Below are 19,688 nucleotides of genomic sequence, written 5' to 3' on the forward strand. Positions count from 1 at the left end.
AATCTTTGTGCTTACCCTTTAAATTTTGCCTTGTTTACTCTGTTTTGACTCTTAGCCTCTGTCCCTCCCAACAGATTTTAATGAGGAAAGAAAAAGTGATGGATAAATATTGTACAATGGGCCTCAAACTCTGTTTTTGGACATACTAACAATTTGTCATGTTGTAATTCAGAAGCATTTTAAGACTCACAAGAAAACTTATTTAAAGGAAGTTACCTTAAAATTTTGAAATACAATAAAACTGGAGACCTAATACTTCCAAAATTCTGTCAGTTTAGATAGAAAATCACATTCTTAATTTCAAAGTCTCTATTTCCCCACATTAAAGTTGATGGTGGTTTACCTGGGAGGATGGTGTTTAAATTTAAAAGACTGAATTATTTCAGATTTCTAAATTTTCTTTCTTTTCTTTACTGACATTTTTTAGACAGCTTTTATATTTGATAATATTGCAAAAAGGCAAAGTAGTCCAAAATGTCTTCAGGACAAATAATTTGTGCATTTAAGTAAATGCCCAGAGAAGTTATGGAGTCTCAATCCCTGGAGATATTATAAAGCTTTTCTGTAAAGAAAGTGTGGCAGTGTATTTGTGTGCACAATAGAGGATTCATTATAATTTCATTTCCTGAAAAATGGAGACTGTTTAGAGAGAGGTACTCATGCTAACAATAGTAAAAGTGCGGACAATGGCTGGGCATGATCACATTGGCAAGAAAACCTAATTTTTTTCATGTAGGCAACAGATTCACTTACCCAAATGCCAAGAAAGAGAATGAAATTGTGAACTTTCACTAGAATGTACTGTTTGTTAGCTGGACAATCTGAAAATCATTCAAATGTTTGAGGTTTTTTAAATGAAGAACTTTTTCTCCACTGCCAAAAAAGGCAAATACTTTACCAGAAACAGCAAAAAAATCATATTAATAACGAGAGCCAAAATTAGTTACTTTGGCCAAAGGCAGTTATTTGGCAGTAATGGCAGTAAGTAATTGATTAAATATGAATTAGACATATATTGTTCATTATTTTGATATACACTTAGGGAAAGGTGACAACCATTTTCATGACACAAGTTTCTAATTTAAGCTGAACTTCCAGGTGATGCTGGAACACAGACAGGCTCCTGCTCTTTCACCATTTTGCCACCTTCCCAAAAGCCAGTTTATCCCTGTGCACTGCATATTTTATGGCTCAAATAATATTTTCTGAACAAGAATATCATTTGTCACATCAGAACACATGCCAGTTTCACTACCTACTTACAAGAGAATCATGACAAGCTTCTTCAAGATTAAAAAGTGTGTCTTAGCATTCTACCTGATTGATTTGTGAGACCACTACTGGGAAAGAAAAAAACAGAGGCGTGTGTACTAATATTTAAAAATGCCACTTTCTTCTTAGTTTCTTTTAGAAACTTGCTATAGAGCCACTCAGTGTGGGAACACTAGGAAAAAATCTTGATCTTGGCAGTCCCAGGGTGTAAAACAAATCTATGCAACAGTTTCCAAATGAGTTGCTCTTTTTTTCTCTGCCAGAGAAAAAAAAGCACCTCATGCATGAGCTGTGCATGAGTTGATGAATATAAATCTGAGTCCTGCATGTTGTTCAAAAAACAAGAGGCAGGACTCAGATTTATATTCAGACATAGACAAGTACAGCAGAGACAAAAGTAATGATTCTTGTAATACAATACTGGATTGCCTACTTAAAATTATTCAGGAGCTGTAATCAGCATAAAAAACTAATTATGCCCAGTATTCTGAGACAATTCCAGGTCATAAGTGCCATTCCTTTAAAAAGCTTCACAGGGAATAATTTGGTCTGAAGACAGTTAATTTCTTTTTATAGGCAAAAAATAATTTGCAGGGAATCTGGAAAGAATTTAATAAAATCATCTGATCTCTTCCAGCATTGAGTAATATATTCTTACTATAAACAATTATGCAATTTCAAGCTATCTAATTTCTTTATAAACCATGTAACACTAGAAATATTTTTACAACTCCATTTATTTATTCTTCAGGTCCGGAAAATGCCAGGTGTGTTTTACTCTCTGCCATACATCATAGATGAAATTTAACATTGGTGTGAAAGTGCTATTTCATTTGGGATCATAAAATATGTCTTCACTGAATTCCACAACAAAATTCCACTCTTACTTTCATAGTTTCAGGTAAGTCTACGTATGCTCTAATGATCACTGAATCAATCAAATCCTGTGGTTCTATGTAGGATGCTATAACCATCAGCAAAACAGTAGAATTTGTGTTTTCTGAACCCTATGCTGCTCTAACTTGGAAAACTTGTTATTCCAAAATGAAAAGCAGGAAAACAATTTGCTTTGATGTCTGGCTGCAAGAGTTGGTGACTTGGGGTATAAAAGTTAAAAGTTTTTTTGCTTTGCTTCTATTTTTTTGGGGATCCAAAAATATTATTTCTCAAAGAGGAATTCCTCACCTTTCTGATGATTAAGTGCTGAACTTCACATTCACACAGAAGAAATTCGAGCTAGATGGCATTACTTAAGTGATACACTATAACAAATGTTTGCGATGGAAATTAGTTACCAGGTTTAGTTCGTGGCTTTTGGGGTCTGGCAGATGGTCTAGGTTTAGATGCAGAAGTAGTGAGTTTTGCTTCTTTAGGAGCTGAAAGAAATATACTGGATTATAAATTTACTCTTTCCACTGTATCACACAAGAAAAAAAATTAAATTATGTAATGAATGGCTACTGGGAACAAAAGCAAATGGTAGAATTAGATATGCCAAGAAGGCTTCTCAGAAATCTTCCTAAGAATTCACTAGTCCAGCAAAACCCCTGTTTGTCCTTCATTGTAAAAGTGAGGAATTGCATTTAAATATGCAGTTGAATCTTGCAGCCACATCCAAATGTTCCTTTAATTAAGTTAGCAAATTCATTTTCGCAAGATACCTAAGAGATAAAACAATAATGCTTTTTATAATTTTGAATTCCAGGTCAATTTCAAGCCATAAGAAGACATATATAGACAAAATATACAGAAATGTCCTCATTTTTTGGCACAGTAAAGAAATTACTGGCAAACAGCTGAAAGAACATGGAATCAATTAAAAAAATGGAACTGCTTCATAGCTGCAGTCATTGAATTCTGCTAATGGAATAGAAGCGGCTAATACAAATTGAATAATATAAGTAGAATAGCAGTATCATGTAAATGGCAAAAATTAAGAGCAATGAGTCCTAGAAACCCTTTTCCCACCAAACATGCATGAGTTGAAACTGTAATTAGTTAACCTGTTAGTCTGACTCCAGAAAAAGTGTAAACTCAGTTTCAGGCAGAGGTAAGGAACTTTGTACATTTTTAAAAAGCAGTGCTATGAGACTGCTTTCCAATAAAATCTTTCATAGCAGTTGATGCAGTGAAAAAATGTTTGATGTCTACAAAAAGAGCAGAGAGGAATGAGCCATGAAGTGACTGAGAGGTGTTTTTCAAGCCAAAATGACATTCAGAAGGATTCATAAAGCAGTGGAATTAACGTGTTAACCTGGTACCACAGGAATCCTTCACTGAGAGTTCTGGGATTAACATCCACAATACCACCTTTACTCTTGGCAGTTCAATTGTATTTCCAATGAGTGTTCCGAACAAAAAGTGTTGGTGTAGAAAAGCTCTCAGCAAAATGGAAGACAAAAAGTTTTACTGTACCATGGAACTAGCAAAACTGTGTAAAAAAATGGTTTCTTTTTCTCCCAAGTTTAGAATAACATTTCTGAATGCTTATCTCTTAACTTTCTTCTTCTTCTTTCAGAGAAATGGATTCAATACAGCGAAAGCTATGAGATAAAGTAACAGAATACAAACTGTGGCTTGGACTGCAAAGAGTGACTAAGAGCTACAGAAACATGTATTACCCAGGGTTGCTTTTGGTTGTTCAACAGTCTCAGAAGTTTTAGGCTCCAAAAGTGGTGGTTTAGGGGCTAGAAAAGAAAAATTCAAGTGTAATCAAACCAATCATGACCTATTTGAGATAGATGAGTTAGTCAGGGTGCTCACGTATTGCACAGCTCCTGTCCTTTTTAGGAAGTTTTCCTTAGATATTTTTAGAGAACATATCTCTCTGCATACCAGCTTTTGAAAATGATGTGCACAATTACCAGGTTTCACATGATGCGCTTCTGGGCTAGCAGATGGTTTCAGTTTAGAAGGAATAAGTGGTTTTTCTTTTGGAGCTGAAAGAAAGAGCTCAGTTTGCAATGAAAAATTGTTTAACAAGCATTTCCCACAACAAACAGCACATGTCACATGTTTATATTGAAGACAACTTAGTATGGAATGTCAAAGCCAGCTGATGAAATCAGATGTTGATGTGTGGAATGGAGATGATACTGAAATGCTGTACATTGATCAGAAATAAGATTCTGTGAGCCCAAAAAAATTTGAAATTTCCATTTTGAAAGCTTTACATATCAGAGACAATCAGCACATGCATGTGCATTGGGAGTAAAAGAGACAGAGCACCAATAAAAGGATGATGGTGTTTTATCATGCAAGAGACATGTTTTATTTCTCTGAGACAGTAAATCCACCCAGAAGCTTGTTCTCATACACAGGTATGTCAAGAGCAATCAATATGACAATGATGGAAGAACAAGACTCTCTAACCAGGAAGAAGAATGATTATGCATGTGAAATGATATGTGGAAGGAAGGCATTCATATGGGATGGAGTGCTCAAAACAAACACAGAGTTTTTCACTGGGTGAAAACAACATTACCTAATGTTACCCTTGGCCATTGAAAAGGATGGGAAGTTTTAGGTGTGAAAGATTCCAGAATGAATTCACTTGTTGCTGCTGGAAGAAATGATGACAGTCATAAGAGAGCAAAGAGCTAATGGAAGAAACTCTTCCTTCATGAGCAAAAATAATTTTTTTTTTAACAAGAACAACAAATATTTCACTAATGTTTGGACATTTATCAGTTTAGTATGCATTAGGGAGAAATTCAGAACTGCACAAAGCTTCAGTGACTATAAATCAGCACATCTGTGATGCACAAAAATTCTGGCTATTTATTTCCTCCTGCCTTCATTGCAACTGGTCTGGGTCTAAACCACTGCCAAATAAGATTTTAAGCAGAGCTTTTGAACATTTTGAGTTTTGATCCAATACTTAAGGGAGGTGGTACCGTGTTCAATGTAGATATTTAATGAAGAGGACATGTTGAACAATCAATTAGTCACACATTAAAACATATAAAATTTGGAATAGAAACCTGACAACAGATCCAGCTGTGGTTTCAGTCCAAAACCACTGAATGTCTGTAACTGTTAACCAATTTCACACTGTTAGAGATGCACTAATGTTAACATTATTACTGATGCTACAACAATAAAATGCAACCTACAGTTCACATCATAGTGTTTTCATCAGAACTACTCTACAAAGGCTGTTTTCTCAATTTTCTATGTGGCACATTTTTTAACATACTGAATCATGTGACTGTGAGTTGCCATATGCATTTTTACTGTGAGAAAACACCAAGTTCAACCATTAGCAGCAACATAAATTTGAAAACAGCCATTATGGCTTATCCAAATATCCACTGAAAATAACAGAAGTGTATTAATTTCACTTGAGTTTTAGAGCATGGTTTGAGCTGCTGAATTAAGAACTAGATGGAGATTATTGTACCTGGTCCAGCATCTGGTATTTCAGGCTTACTAGGTGCCCCAGGACTTGAAAGAACAGGCTGAATACCACTGAAAACTATAAAAAAACCACGTCATGTTAGCTGTGATTATTAAGTCCACACACAGCTGTTTTTTTGATCATAGAAAAACAGCCAAAAAATGTGATATGTTATGGCACACTTAATTTGCACTTCACCATAAGCACACCTTGCCTCAGGCACAGAGCAGTATTGGATTAGAGTGTCAGCTGAAGGTAGTGCTTAAATTGAGAGCTAAAACTAAATTGTCAGCCAACCAAAGCTAACATTGCTTTGCATCACATGGTCCACACAGCTTAAAGCCACCGAGAAAATACAAAGATAAAAACTTCTAATACCACAAAGTACTCAATCCTCCCCCACCCCAAAAACTATAAAAACTAAAAAGCACTGCAAGTTTATTTCCATGAAGAAAGCACCTGCCTTAGATCTCTTCAGTGCTTTGAGCATGAAAAACAAGGATAAAATTTAAATAGTAAGAAAGGTTCTTCCTATGCTGGCAAGACAATATTTGGTATAAAAACATGTTCTAACTGAGCATATAACAATTAGGCTTGTAAGAAAGCAACAAGTAATTTAAGAATTCTATAAAGATTCAGTCAGTAGTAGTATTAAACCTAGTTTAGTAGTATTACACCAGATTTACTTCATGTAAGTATATATCAAAATAGCCCTAGAAACTTTTTGAGAAATGAATGTGAGATCAGAAACACTACCAGGTGAGTTTCTCACCCGAAAGTGCAAGTTGTCATGTAAAAAAGGATGCTTTCAATGATCATGATTCACACAGAAGACAACATGGAAGATGATGAAAATAACTAGGATTAATAACATTCAGAAATGGCTGTCCAAACACCAAAAGGGGTTTAACTGAAAAGCTAATGCATTACTATTACCCGCAGTTGTTGTTAGCACATGAGGTGTTCTGGAAAATGGAGGCATAGGTTTTTCCAGGTCAGCTGAACTTGTAACTGTGGAAAAATGTAAATATCCCTGAGACAGATGCATATTGATGCAGACACAGCAAGGGGGGCAAAAATCAGAAAGACTGCTTTTCATTGTTTTGCAAGATGCCAACACCACTACAACAGAGTTTCATAAATTTCCAACTTAAAAAGAAAGTAACAAAAGTTCAAAGTTTTGAAGATGTCACATGCACCTACTAGACACACCCTGACAGGAACTGCAGTCCCCCTAAAAGCAGATTTATCAACAGCAGTCAACTGATCTGTACCCATGTAACATTAAAAAACCTGTGCTTTTGACTTCACCGGCACCCATGGAAAGAGACTATGTACTTTAAAAGCATGCAAATATGAATTTGTATAAACAGGTATTTCTATTGTCAATGCTTTACATATTTCTATATAATAAAAACCAGTATTTTGACTAATGGGTTTTAACATACTACACATCATGCAATTTGTCATTTGTGGTATTTTACCTAATTGACATAATACAAATTAACAAAACTTCTGTAATAGATAGAAGAGACAGACTGAGGCAAAAAAATCTAACACAAAACTGTTGAAATATTGACTGCCAGGTTTAGGATAATTTTCCTTCTAATCTCTTGCACATTCCTACCTTTGTAATGAATACAAATACGTTCTTGAATACCTATGACCCCAGCAATAAAAGTTTCAAGGTGCAATAGCAACATAACCTGAAAAAAAGTCTTACAAACAGAGAAAACTGAAAAATAATGTGTATGGTATGGCTAAATAGAAAATCTCTCATGGTGAAATGCCCCAGTCAAGAACATATCTTTATAACTGATAATGAACCCATCTAACTATTGGTCCTATTGGTCTATTCAGCAGCTAAAAACCATACCAAAAATATTAATTCCTGTGGTTTCATTTGTATCTGATCCTATAACACAAAATATCATAATGTAATTATAGAGCCTATCAGACACTGCAAATTCTGCTTCAGACACCAAGCAATCAGAGCAAACAGCCTGTAACTGTAACATCCTTGATGCAAAACCAAACACTAAGCAATGGAAGCACCATAAATACAATTTACCAGTCTCTGTTTTTGATATTTCTGCAGATGCAGAAGTTTGGGACAGGAAACTAATATGATTAGAATCCAGTGAAGCTGGAAAAAGAAAAACAAAACAAAATATTTTTTGGTATCATCTGAACATATACACTGAACAGGTTTCAAGACATGACTAAGAAGCTAGGGATTTGGGAAAGGAAAACATCTCAAATGAACATGCCATGGATTTCCTAATGTAAATGTGTGAAAAAGCACTGATGATGAAAGTGATGAAGAAGCTGCTAGAAGAAATATGAAGAAGAGATCACATTACAAGAGAAGTGGAATTGCCATAGCCAAAGCCAAAATTAAATGTGGTTTTGCACTTATGGCCCCTTTTATCTCTATGCTTAAGCTTTACCAAACTCTAGGCCCAAGAGAAGGAGCAAGTTGGCTAAAAGCACAACAATATCTCTTGAGACAATTCCCATCTCACATCACTACCAGAGCTGCAAGAAATATTACTCTCACAGGCAGCGGGTGTCTCTGACTGTGAAGAAACATCCTATGATTCACCAAAGGCTGAAATGAGGTTTTGATCTTAAAACAATAACATGGCCTCAAAAGCAGCAGCAGAGCAGAGCATTCCCAGCTCCAGGTGATGGCAATGGAAAGGCATGGGCAGAAGAAAACCAGCAGCCTTGAATGTCAGTGGTGAGGAAACCAAGAGGTGCAGCCTTGCCCAAGGAATGCCTGGAGGGTGGCTGAGCTGCTGTGCTGTGCTCCTGTGCCAGCCCAGCTGGGTTTGCCTCTTAGGAACGCTGCCGTGTTTGAATGTGTCAGAGAAAGCAAGACCCACCACCCAGACACAAAGAGGCAGGGGAATGGAGCTGAGGGCCAGGTGCAGCAGTGTGGTCTCTCTGCAGATGTCACATGCTTCCTGCAGAAAATGCTCATGGGCCATGGAAGAAGCGTGGGATCAAACAGGAGAATCGCAGAACCGGTGTGGCGAGTGCTTCGGCAAGCCAAGCTGCACCAAGACTCCATGGTGTCCATGGAAGATGACAAAGGATGGCAGGTGCTTTGGGGTGGGAGGTGTGATGGGCAGTGAAAGGGATGGCAGCCCATGGGAAAAGAAGGCTGTTGCTAGTTACCCATCACAGTTTGTTGAGTTGCCAGGGAGGAAGGAGTGGTGGACTTCGGCCTCGGTCTTCGAGCAGCTAAGATCAAACACAGAAACTGCCTTCAGGTCCTCACACAGGCTGCTGTCACACAGGTCACATCAAGACACAGCTACAAAGAAGGGGACATGGCCCTGCTTGGGCCAGGCTACCATGTCACAGCTTCAATGCCCACAGTGGTGGCACAATGTTGCCTTTCATCTGGCACTGGCAGCCCAGGCATGAGAGCAAACCTAGAAATGGTTCCCCAGAACATTTCCAGGTGGAATGATTTTTAGGAAGGAGCCATAAGGCTCCAGCACATCACTGAGCCACTCTTTGGGACACCAGCACATCTGAACAGGTCATCACTGCAGAGAAAGAAGAGCATGGCCAAAGGAAGCAGTGAAGGAGGGAATTGCTGGCTATTTACCCTTCCTTGTGGTTTCCCGTGGAGCAGACGAGGTCCATTCCAGGTGTGGTCTCTGGGTTGCTACAGACACAGAAATGATCTTGAGATGTGCACTCAGCCTTGCCCCAGCAGTACAAGCAGCAGCAGCAGTACAACACCTTAAATGTCTGTATTTAGGGCCACACCTGCCCTTTCCTGGCAGAACCCTGTGACTCAAACCTGCAATCAAGTGTCTTGCTGGGATTGCAACTAACACAATACTCCCTGAGCCTCAGTGGCTAAATGGCTCCACATAAGCAGAAAAATGCCAAAATATCCAATTCACTAACCCACTTCTTACACATCCTTGGAAGAAGCAAAATCAGCAGGAAATGCAGATAGAGCATGAGCCAAGATTCATCTTAGAATTCAAAATTCAGGATGACAAGTGCTGGGTATGTCTCCAATGCGAGCAGCTGCAAATGCTAATTACTAATTTTTCTAGCATAAAGAAATAAACTGCACATTGTGCTATCAATATTCAGTCATAAATCCAACCTTTCTTAAAAGTTCAATAATTTATGCAGGTAAGTATTTTCTTACTGTTTTCACTATTGTTTTTTACATATAACAGAATATATAAGCTCTCATCATTCACATCAAAGGCGTTGCAATTCCCTGTGAAATTATAATTCATTAAAATTCCACTTCATTATAATTCCTCTTCTTCCTTACAGTTAGTCTATAAGCCATTGATATAGATGCCTATTCATCAAGCTTGAACTCTAGTCCTCATTCAAAAAGCTAAAAAATGTTCTGTATGCTGACAAATCCATGTTAGTAAGAAGATAAAATTATGTTTCTGCCATATTGGAATGTTTCATTCTAGAAAGAATTTTCAAAATAGCAACTGCATATAGAGTCACACAGGAATTCTGTGACAAATTCTTTTTGTCACTGGTCCCTTCAAAACTGACTTTTCAAGTGATGGGAAAAGACATGTTCAAACATCTTAACTACGTCATTAGTAAGGCAAGTGTTTTAAAGTGCATTAACTAACCACAGATATTGCTCAAATCAAGTGAAAATTATGCCAAACAACATCAAGAAAAAAGAAAAAAATTAAAATATCTTTTTACCCTCCACTGTTCCTTGGCTTGCAAGGTAAGGTGAAAAAGATTTCAGCTTTGGTCTCTGAGTAACTAAGATTAAACCAGAAAACTTCCTTCAGAAATGGTGACTAACTTCTTTTTTTAAAGATTACTTAGTACAGAACTGTGTGATTAAAGTCCATATTACACTCAGCTCTTTTACATAACTATTTGCATTCAATATAAGGTTATTCCACTTTGAAATCAGGAGGTCTTAGTTGAGTTAGTATAGTATACCGACAGTTAACCTTTTAGTGAACTAAGCCTATAGAGCAGAAAATTAGGAAGAGTTATTGAGAAGCCTAATAATTAAGTATCTCATTATTTACATAAATAACTGACAATTTTGCTGAAATGTTTGACATTGCCACTATCAGTAAAAGAACTGAAATGTTTGGACTAAATTTTAAAATACAGCTTTTCTTATTTAAGTATTGTGAAATGATAGAAATTAGGATGGAATCACTGTTTACCCATCACTGTCCTCGTGGTTTTCAGGAAAGGAATAGATGTGGGCTCCAGAACTGGTCTCGGGAGAGCTAAGATTAGAGATGGAAACTATCTTGAGATGTTATGGCAGTCTCTCAATGCATATGAAAGCATTACTTCAATCCCACCCAAATAAGTCAATATTTAAATTGTGGTTTCTCACGTATGCTCTTTCTACCAAATAAATCCTACATCAGTTTATAGTCACTTGATATTACCACAAATCCCCAGCACTAGCTAAACACTGCTCTACTGCACAACAGTGGCACTCATGATGCTCCAGAGCTGCCTTTTAACTGCAGTAAATGACACATTCCTGAATCCTTTTTCAGGCATCAAGCATTTTCCAACTATAAATTGCAAACTAGTCAATAAATATACAGCCAAAGATACTGCCCACCTTACATTTAATCTGAAAAACTATTAACTAGCGCTGATTATTGTATACTTCCCCACACTTAAAAATGAACTTTGGTCTAAACTAATAAATGCCTAGAAAAAAAAAAAAAAAGATAAAAAATATTCTCCACTGAAAAATGCATAAAGGTGAACTTAATAAGGGTTTCCATCAAGAGTTGGGCATCCGGGTAGAAGAAAACCAACTTGTGCCTTCTTAACAAAAATCCATAAGAATCTCTAATATAATAGCTTGATTAATTTACAAGTTTTCATTCTGAAGTACTATGAAGTTCTTTGAACAGACAGAATTTCAAATAGACACTGGAAGACAAAGATAAATTACAAGAAGAGTCACATTTACTACACAGTAATTAGTAGCAGATATGGAAATGAAAACAGTGAATGCAAAGATCACAATAAAAATCCCTTCTCTTGTCTAAGAATGAAAAGCACAGAACAAATTCATAAAAGCTTAGAACAAGTTCATAAAAGCATAGAACAAATTCTCGACACAAACAGATGATAGTCAAACAGTTTGCCTCAGAAAATGGAATCAAAGTTTGGACACTGTCACCACACTTGCAAGAGCACAGTACAGAATGAGTAGAAGGGCACAAATCTGATCGACCAAGAAAAAGAACATTTCAAACAAGGAATTCTTATTCTGAAAATTCTGTTAGACTTCTCCAGTCTTGGCAAATAAAATCTTTCAAAAATGCATCAAAAGTTTGTAGGATAAATTGACAGGGGAGTGAATTTAAAGAGTTTCAGAAATTTATCCCTTTTCATCTGACTACACACTTCTCTGTGGCACAGGGCTGCTAATTGTCCTCTCCTTCTAAATTTTGTTGCTGAAAAATGGAAATAATAAGAGTTTCAAAAGTACTTTTTCTGAATACTTCTGCTTGCCTACCAGTGGCTTAAAGAGGTGTTCAACATAACTGTTATGATAGCAAATATGAAAGGAATTACCTACTTGTAATGTACAGGGGGATACTATAGAATATTTACAATTATCTATAGAGATCTGCAGAAGAAGACAAGGTTCAGAGAATACCAGGAGAAAAAAAGGAGAGTTCCTGTGTTCAGCATTAAATTTGTCCTATGTCCTATGAAGAAAATATGAAAGAAATCAACTGGATCATTTAGGACACATGTGGAAAGCTGACAAACCTTTATCTCCCCAAATAAAGGTTTTTTTTTCTCCCTAGATATAGCTAGACTATCAAGTCTCAAGCTGTTTAAAAAAGCCCCTTACCCTGAACTTGGGTTTGCAGTGCTTACTGTGCTACCTTTAATCTCCCTAAAAGGATTTTTGTCATAGCTGGGGAGTCCTCCTTAATGAGAAATATGCTTGAATATTCTATGCAACTTCAGGATTTACAACTTGAACAACCACTTGGTTGTTTTCAAACCACAACTGAACATGAACAATATTTATAGAAAATAAATCCACTAAGAGAATTTCCTGCACATGTCACTCTCTGCCCCCAACATTGTAATTGACCAGGACAATGTCTTAAATATCAATAACCATGGAAATACACTTTGATAATGACAAAGTAATTAGAAAATAAAAAAGACTGTGACTTGAAGCAATACCACAGCTATCTGTATCATGATACACTGCATTTAGTAGAGAAATTAAAGTTTGGTTACCAGCCCCAGAGTATCACATGGTAAAGTTCTATGACATTAAATATTACATAACTGGTCAGTGCCAATCATTGCTAATACTACCAATTAGTACTGTAAAAGTGAACTCAGAATTTGGAAAGAAGATCATAATCCAGTATTTCAAACATCATAGATATTGCCTTAAACAAAAATAGTACCCGATGCAGAATTTTTATCTTGCAGTTGTTCTTATCCCCAAAGTAAAGGAATTCAACATTTCACCAAAAGCACCCTAGGAACCCTTCTGAGAATTCAAGAACACTCAGTTTGCAAGAAATGTCAATACCAGACTGAGCTGATGGTATTTCCGTGACTCCAGATGCTTTAGATGGGAATTGAGAAACTGTCTGTGTTTCATTAAGAGCCGCACAGAAAATCTGGATTTAAAGTGCTGAGGAATCTGACTGTTGCTGGGATAGCAAACACACAAGCTGTGTTGTTCAGGATGATGTCAGTGCAAACACAACCAAGAGACTGGACACTTCAAAGTCCTTTCTGTGTTATGTGAATAAGGAGAAAGACGTGTCCCAAAAAGGTGGCAAGAAGATTCAGTATCTAAGGCTAGACAGAACTCCTAAGAATCTTCCTCTACACTTTCTGGAGTTTAAATTACACCAACACAAGGAAGAAATTCATACAAGTTGGTGAAACAGATAAGTCTTTTTGCACTTTGTACCAAAAATGCTTTCTAGCTGCTGATCAAGAAGTGACAGGTACCAAACTGCCCTTTAACAGGCTGGCCATTTGGACGTAGAAGAAAATGCGTTCACAGCAGAAAAAAAGGCAGCAAGTGGCAATGAAGTAAAGTTAAACCTAACTACATTTTGCTGCAAGGGAGTTTTGGTAACAACTTGAAATAGACTTTAGAGGAAGTTGTCATTATTGAATGGAAATTAAATATTTCTTCTTGTAGGGACACTTAATGAAACAGAACCTTGAGCACTGATAAAACTGCTTTTGTTCAGTGTCCCATTTTTGAGGTATTGATAAATTACCTTATTTTATGAATTGAGGAAGTAGAAAAAGCTTAAAGGATAAATGCTGATAAAGAAGAACAGGAAAACTATATAGATTATTACATACTATTAGGTGTAGCTAATTTAAATGTCAATAAAATACTATTAATCCACCAGTTCAATTTCACTGGGATCTGGTATAGCAGGTTTCAAGGGTGTTTGGAAGCATCAGACCTACCATGGAAGTGTCTGGTCAAGAGCAATTTGTTGCAAATGTTTTCTTTAATTACAGTGTTGTGCCTTTTATTTGCAAAGTTGTACTCAAGCAATACAGTAACACACTTGACATGGCACATTTTTGTTTCTATCAATCTCGTGCCTGTGCAGTCTCCTTTATTGCAGCCAAATGTCTAACTTAATCAATATATTCAAATTAAAGTATTTTAGAGTGCATGCTCCACCATTTTGAGGTCTGTATGTTTATTGCTATTGTTCCTGCTATTTCTAAGGGCTTACTCAACAGTTCCAACTAAGAATGGTTTCATTCAGGGATTTATACAAAACTTATATTACCTTTCACTCTACCCCTCTTCAGTATTGCAACTTAGAAAGAAAACTCTATTTTATGTAATAAGACATGCCTATTAACACCAAACACAGCAGTACAGACTTGTAAATATACCAGGACTATAAGCCAAAATCAGATGAGAATATTTACTATTTCATGCAAAATTTCCTAAATTAGTCTGGTATTTGAGAGAGCAACCTATTTACAACACTTCTGAAGCTATCTGAGTCATATTAAAATTAACTAACAATATAAAAAATTTTTTGATTAAAATCTCCGCAGCAATTTCTATTTAAAATCACATTTTTCAAGTATTACCAGGTATAGCTGATGGTATTTCTTGGATGCCTGGCATTTCAGGTCTTGAAGAAATGTGCTGATTTTCATCAAAAGCTGAAAGAAAATCTGGAGTTAAAATTAGAACTGGCTTCAGATCCACAGTATTTGGCCATTAGCTGTTGGGCAGCTCAAGACAACATTGATGTGAGATCAAGCAAGGTGACAGCAGCTGTAAAGATCAACTGAGAAATGAGGTGTTACATGAGCACTGAAGCTGGTGTGAAATGAAGGAGTCAATTCCAGTAGCTCATGTGAGGCAATCTTCTTCTCACTGGCCTTTTTTTTAAAGTACTTATTCTTTGAAAACTGCAGCTGCCAGAAGAAACCTAGAGGCAACATAAGCTAGCAGAGGTCTATTTGTGGATTGCTATTCAGTCCCTGTGGGGAATTATTTTCCAGCTTAGATTGCACAGAAATGGCTGAGTGGAGCAGGGGTGGGGGTGGAGTGTGGGGAGAAAGCCCAGCATCAAGCAGTCCTTGGAACAACGTGTCTGAATGAAGCTTGGCACTCTCCACAGCTGCTGGAAGGGATGGCAAGCAATGGAAAAGCTAATGGAATTATAAGCTATTTACCCATCATGCTCCCTCTGGTTTCCATGGAGGGATGAGAAGAGATCTTCAGGCCTGATCCCTGGGTAGCTAAGATCAAATATGAAAATAATCTTGAAACAGTAAGTGAAATCAGCCCTTAGATAAGGTGATCTTCAACCCTTAGCAGGTCCAAGGGACATATATTTATTTTATGATTATTGTGTGCAATCTTCTAATTGATATTTGTGGTAGCCCACTACATTTTTGTCTCATGGAGTAACTTTTTTTTTGGATACATAATATCTAATTTTAGGCATTAGCTACTAGGCCAACTGTCTGCATCTGATTTTAAAATTCCATCCAATAGCAACAGCTGACAGTAAACCCCTTCTCCCCTACACTTTAGTTTGGATGTGCCAGACAAATCTTTTAAATAAGGAGTTGCAAATACCCAGTATTATTTTGATGCAGCATGCACACAATTTTCAAACAGGTGGTATCAAAACATTTTCCTACAAATTCATATTTTGGCCAAGAATCAGATTTTCCTTCAACTGCCACAAAGCTACTCTGATAGAAGCAGGATTTTTGAGACAGACCATCCTTTGCCAGATAAGGGCTTCAAAATATTTTCAGGTTTTTCTGACAATATATTAATAAAAACCACAAATTAAAAAAAAAAAACAACCAAAAAACAAAAACCAAAACCAACAACAACAAGAACCCCCCAAAACCAAAAAAAAAACCCAAACCAAACCAAATCAAAAAATCCAAAAAACTCCAACAAACCCAGATTCTATCAGCCCTTAAGACCACCATTTCCATTAGAGAAATTATGCAGCCTAGAGTATGAAAGAAACATTTCTATGAGTGGTATTATATGAAAAAATGAAGAGTGGGTACTCTTAATGTTAAGAACACTCATGATTTAATAAAGTGTAAGGCCAAGTAATAAGTAATCTAAGTAGCCCAGTTCTTTAAATCAAGAGAGAAGGCTGTGGTAACTTAGTGAGAATACAGCAGACAACAGCAAAGTCATGATAAACTGAAAAGCCTGATAAAGCCTGATAAACTGCTAAAAGTTTTCTGTCTGCTGAAGATAGAAGTGACCTTGGATAGATAGAGTTCTCAGCTTCAAAAGAAAACAAAGGTCTTGTGTTCATGCAGAGGCAAGATAACTGTCAGCACTGCCCACTGAGTATTAGTACAGCTGTATCGTGTTTGTGTTCAGTGTGAATTCTGCAATAGATAAAAGCTTTTCTAAATTTGTCTGTGAAGGGAAGCTAAAAGAACACTGACCAAACTGTAGCCAGTTAAGACCAGAGAAAACAAAAATAGGGTATGCATGTTGTAATTAGCTAATCTTCAGCTGATGAACTACGTCAATGCTCATTCACCCAATTCCATTTGATTGGTGCCCAGAAAGAGAGTCATGTTTGCTACACTGATATAATAAAATGTCACTTGTTAAATCATGCTAGCATGAACAGAACCAAGGAGGAGAACCTCACAGCAACCTTCTGCTATTTTTTATGACTATATGCGGGGAAAATCTCATGCTCAAATACAAATGCATAAATTGTGCCTAAAATATACATTCTTCATGATTAAATGGAGGGAAATAATAAATTATTAGCAGAAGTAACTGTAGAAATAACTTCTTGGACCAAAGTTATGTACTGCAGCAGCCTTTTAAATATCAGAGACTACTACAAAAAGTGGTGAACAGGAAACCAAGGATCAACCAATGAATCTCTTTAAACATGTCTCCTAGGTAAAGAAAAACATTCCCACTACAAAGGACACCTGTTATTCTGATATCCCAAAATTCATCAAAGCCTGAGAGTTTCCTCCTAAATGCTAAATTCTGCCCCACTGACAACATCAGAAGTGTGAAAGTGCCAGGCGGCATCAGGATGACTTACTTGAGGCTAGAACTACTAATTATACACTGGTGATTACTACAAATAACATGCAGCCATAGTGAACAAATGAAAGACCACTGGAGATAACATTAAAAAGAGGGGATATATAAGAGACATCAAAATCGTACCACTCGAACATCAAGAAAAAAATCAAGGATAGGGTATAAAATAAATGCCATTTACCAGTCTCTTGCTCTGACACTTTTCCAGATGAAGAAGTTTGGGGAGAGGGAGTAACATGAAGAAAGTCATGTGAGGCTGGAAAAAATGGTGGCTTATTATTCAAAAAATACATGAACCATCACACCATGGCATCACCTGCAACCATGGACTCAATGGTTTAGAGTACAAACAATAAAGAAGAGGAAAAAAGATATATTTTGAAAAATTAGCAGAATTTTAAAAAGAAATATGTTAATATGCAAAGATGTGTAAACCCACAAAAAATATAATGCAAAAAATTAATAGAATGACACAAGGAATATGGAAAAAATTCCCATGTGGTTAGAAGGAATGCAAGACTGAAAAAGTACAAGAACACTGGCCAAGAGGAGTCAAGGAGAAAGTGAATTTATGAGATGAAGATACTGGAAAAAATCCAATTTAAAATTTTGGCAAAAATAAGAGAACATAAAAAGTGATTCAGACAACATCACCAGTCAGGGAAACAGAAATTAATATCCTTAGCCCAGCCAAATTTATATGCCTTGTTATAATTACAAGTATCTGATTTTTCCACTGTAAAAACAAGAAAGCTCAGAAAATTACTTTAAGTAATGCAAAGTAGGGAATGTAAATTCCATGGAAAAGATCCTGAAGTGTGTGAAATATCTCAGTTGATATGAAAGCAAGACTGCTCCATACTAAAGTGCCAAGTCACTTTTTACTGTTCGTTACATTTTTAACTGGTACTCAACTTCAGATTTTAGGCACACCAGCCTAAATACTCTCCATGTAATACTTTGTCACCCCACGGGCCACAAAATACTGCAAGGACACAGGACTGGCCTTGCACACCTGCAGTGTGAAAGAAGCTGTTGCCACAAGCATTTCCACCTCTGTTGATAAGTGCCACAAGCAATGCCTGAACTAAATAGGGCTTGCATGTGTGGCCCCATTTATATCTGCACTGAAGTTTATCCCAATGTAGGCCCAAGAAACAGCTTGGCTAAAAGCACAGCAATAACTCTTGGGACACTGCCTGCATAGTTGTCAGATCTGCAAGAAAAACTGTTAGTACCAGAGGCTGCCAGTATCTTAAACCATGAAGAAACATACCGATATTCACCAAAGGCTGAAATGAGGTATCGATTTAACAAAACACAACACAGCCTCAAAAGCAGCAGCAAGGCACAGCATTCCCAGCTCCAGGTGATGGCAATGGAAAGGCATGGCAGAAGAAAACCAGCAGCCTTGAATGTCAGTGGTGAGGAAACCAAGAGGTGCAGCCTTGCCCAAGGAATGCCTGGAGAGTGGCTGAGCTGCTGTGCTGTGCTCCTGTGCCAGCCCAGCTGGGTTTGCCTCTTAGGAACACTGCCGTGTTTGAATGTGTCAGAGAAAGCAAGACCCACCACCCAGACACAAAGAGGCAGGGGAATGGAGCTGAGGGCCAGGTGCAGCAGTGTGGTCTCTCTGCAGATGTCACATGCTTCCTGCAGAAAATGCTCATGGGCCATGGAAGAAGCGTGGGATCAAACAGGAGAATCGCAGAACCGGTGTGGCGAGTGCTTCGGCAAGCCAAGCTGCACCAAGACTCCATGGTGTCCATGAAGATGACAAAGGTGTGATGGGCAGTGAAAGGGATGGCAGCCCATGGGAAAAGAAGGCTGTTGCTAGTTACCCATCACAGTTTGTTGAGTTGCCAGGGAGGAAGGAGTGGTGGACTTCGGCCTCGGTCTTCGAGCAGCTAAGATCAAACACAGAAACTGCCTTCAGGTCCTCACACAGGCTGCTGTCACACAGGTCACATCAAGACACAGCTACAAAGAAAGGGACGTGGCCCTGCTTGGGCCAGGCTACCATGTCACAGCTTCACTGCCCACAGTGGTGGCACAATGTTGCCTTTCATCTGGCACTGGCAGCCAAGGCATGAGAGCAAACCTAGAAATGGTTCCCCAGAACATTTCCAGGTGGAATGATTTTTAGGAAGGAGCCATAAGGCTCCAGCACATCACTGAGCCACTCTTTGGGACACCAGCACATCTGAACAGGTCATCACTGCAGAGAAAGAAGAGCATGGCCAAAGGAAGCAGTGAAGGAGGGAATTGCTGGCTATTTACCCTTCCTTGTGGTTTCCCGTGGAGCAGACGAGGTCCATTCCAGGTGTGGTCTCTGGGTTGCTACAGACACAGAAATGATCTTGAGATGTGCACTCAGCCTTGCCCCAGCAGTACAAGCAGCAG

At 37.6% G+C, this 19,688-nt stretch overlaps 1 protein-coding gene across 27 annotated transcripts in view; it reads right to left on the reverse strand.

Annotated features, from left to right (window-relative positions):
- Positions 1-19,688, reverse strand: part of ABI3BP (ABI family member 3 binding protein) — a 137,038-nt gene that overhangs the window by 52,964 nt on the left and 64,386 nt on the right. For 15 of the 27 annotated variants that reach the window (XM_050987252.1, XM_050987295.1, XM_050986933.1 and 12 more), the window contains 15 exons: positions 19,566-19,625; positions 19,127-19,192; positions 17,470-17,544; positions 15,404-15,469; positions 14,810-14,884; positions 10,876-10,941; positions 9,294-9,353; positions 8,855-8,920; positions 7,743-7,817; positions 6,608-6,682; positions 5,675-5,749; positions 4,757-4,834; positions 4,137-4,211; positions 3,894-3,959; positions 2,568-2,648 (listed from right to left, as the gene is read on the reverse strand). In XM_050987252.1, coding sequence (XP_050843209.1) covers positions 2,568-2,648; positions 3,894-3,959; positions 4,137-4,211; positions 4,757-4,834; positions 5,675-5,749; positions 6,608-6,682; positions 7,743-7,817; positions 8,855-8,920; positions 9,294-9,353; positions 10,876-10,941; positions 14,810-14,884; positions 15,404-15,469; positions 17,470-17,544; positions 19,127-19,192; positions 19,566-19,625 — 1,059 coding nt within the window. The remainder of the gene's footprint in view (positions 1-2,567; positions 2,649-3,893; positions 3,960-4,136; positions 4,212-4,756; positions 4,835-5,674; positions 5,750-6,607; positions 6,683-7,742; positions 7,818-8,854; positions 8,921-9,293; positions 9,354-10,875; positions 10,942-14,809; positions 14,885-15,403; positions 15,470-17,469; positions 17,545-19,126; positions 19,193-19,565; positions 19,626-19,688) is intronic. The other 12 variants (XM_050986864.1, XM_050986558.1, XM_050987120.1 and 9 more) reach the window with 10 other exon arrangements.

The sequence above is a fragment of the Serinus canaria genome, chromosome 1 (assembly GCF_022539315.1).
Source record: "Serinus canaria isolate serCan28SL12 chromosome 1, serCan2020, whole genome shotgun sequence".
In the NCBI taxonomy this organism is placed as follows: domain Eukaryota; kingdom Metazoa; phylum Chordata; class Aves; order Passeriformes; family Fringillidae; genus Serinus; species Serinus canaria.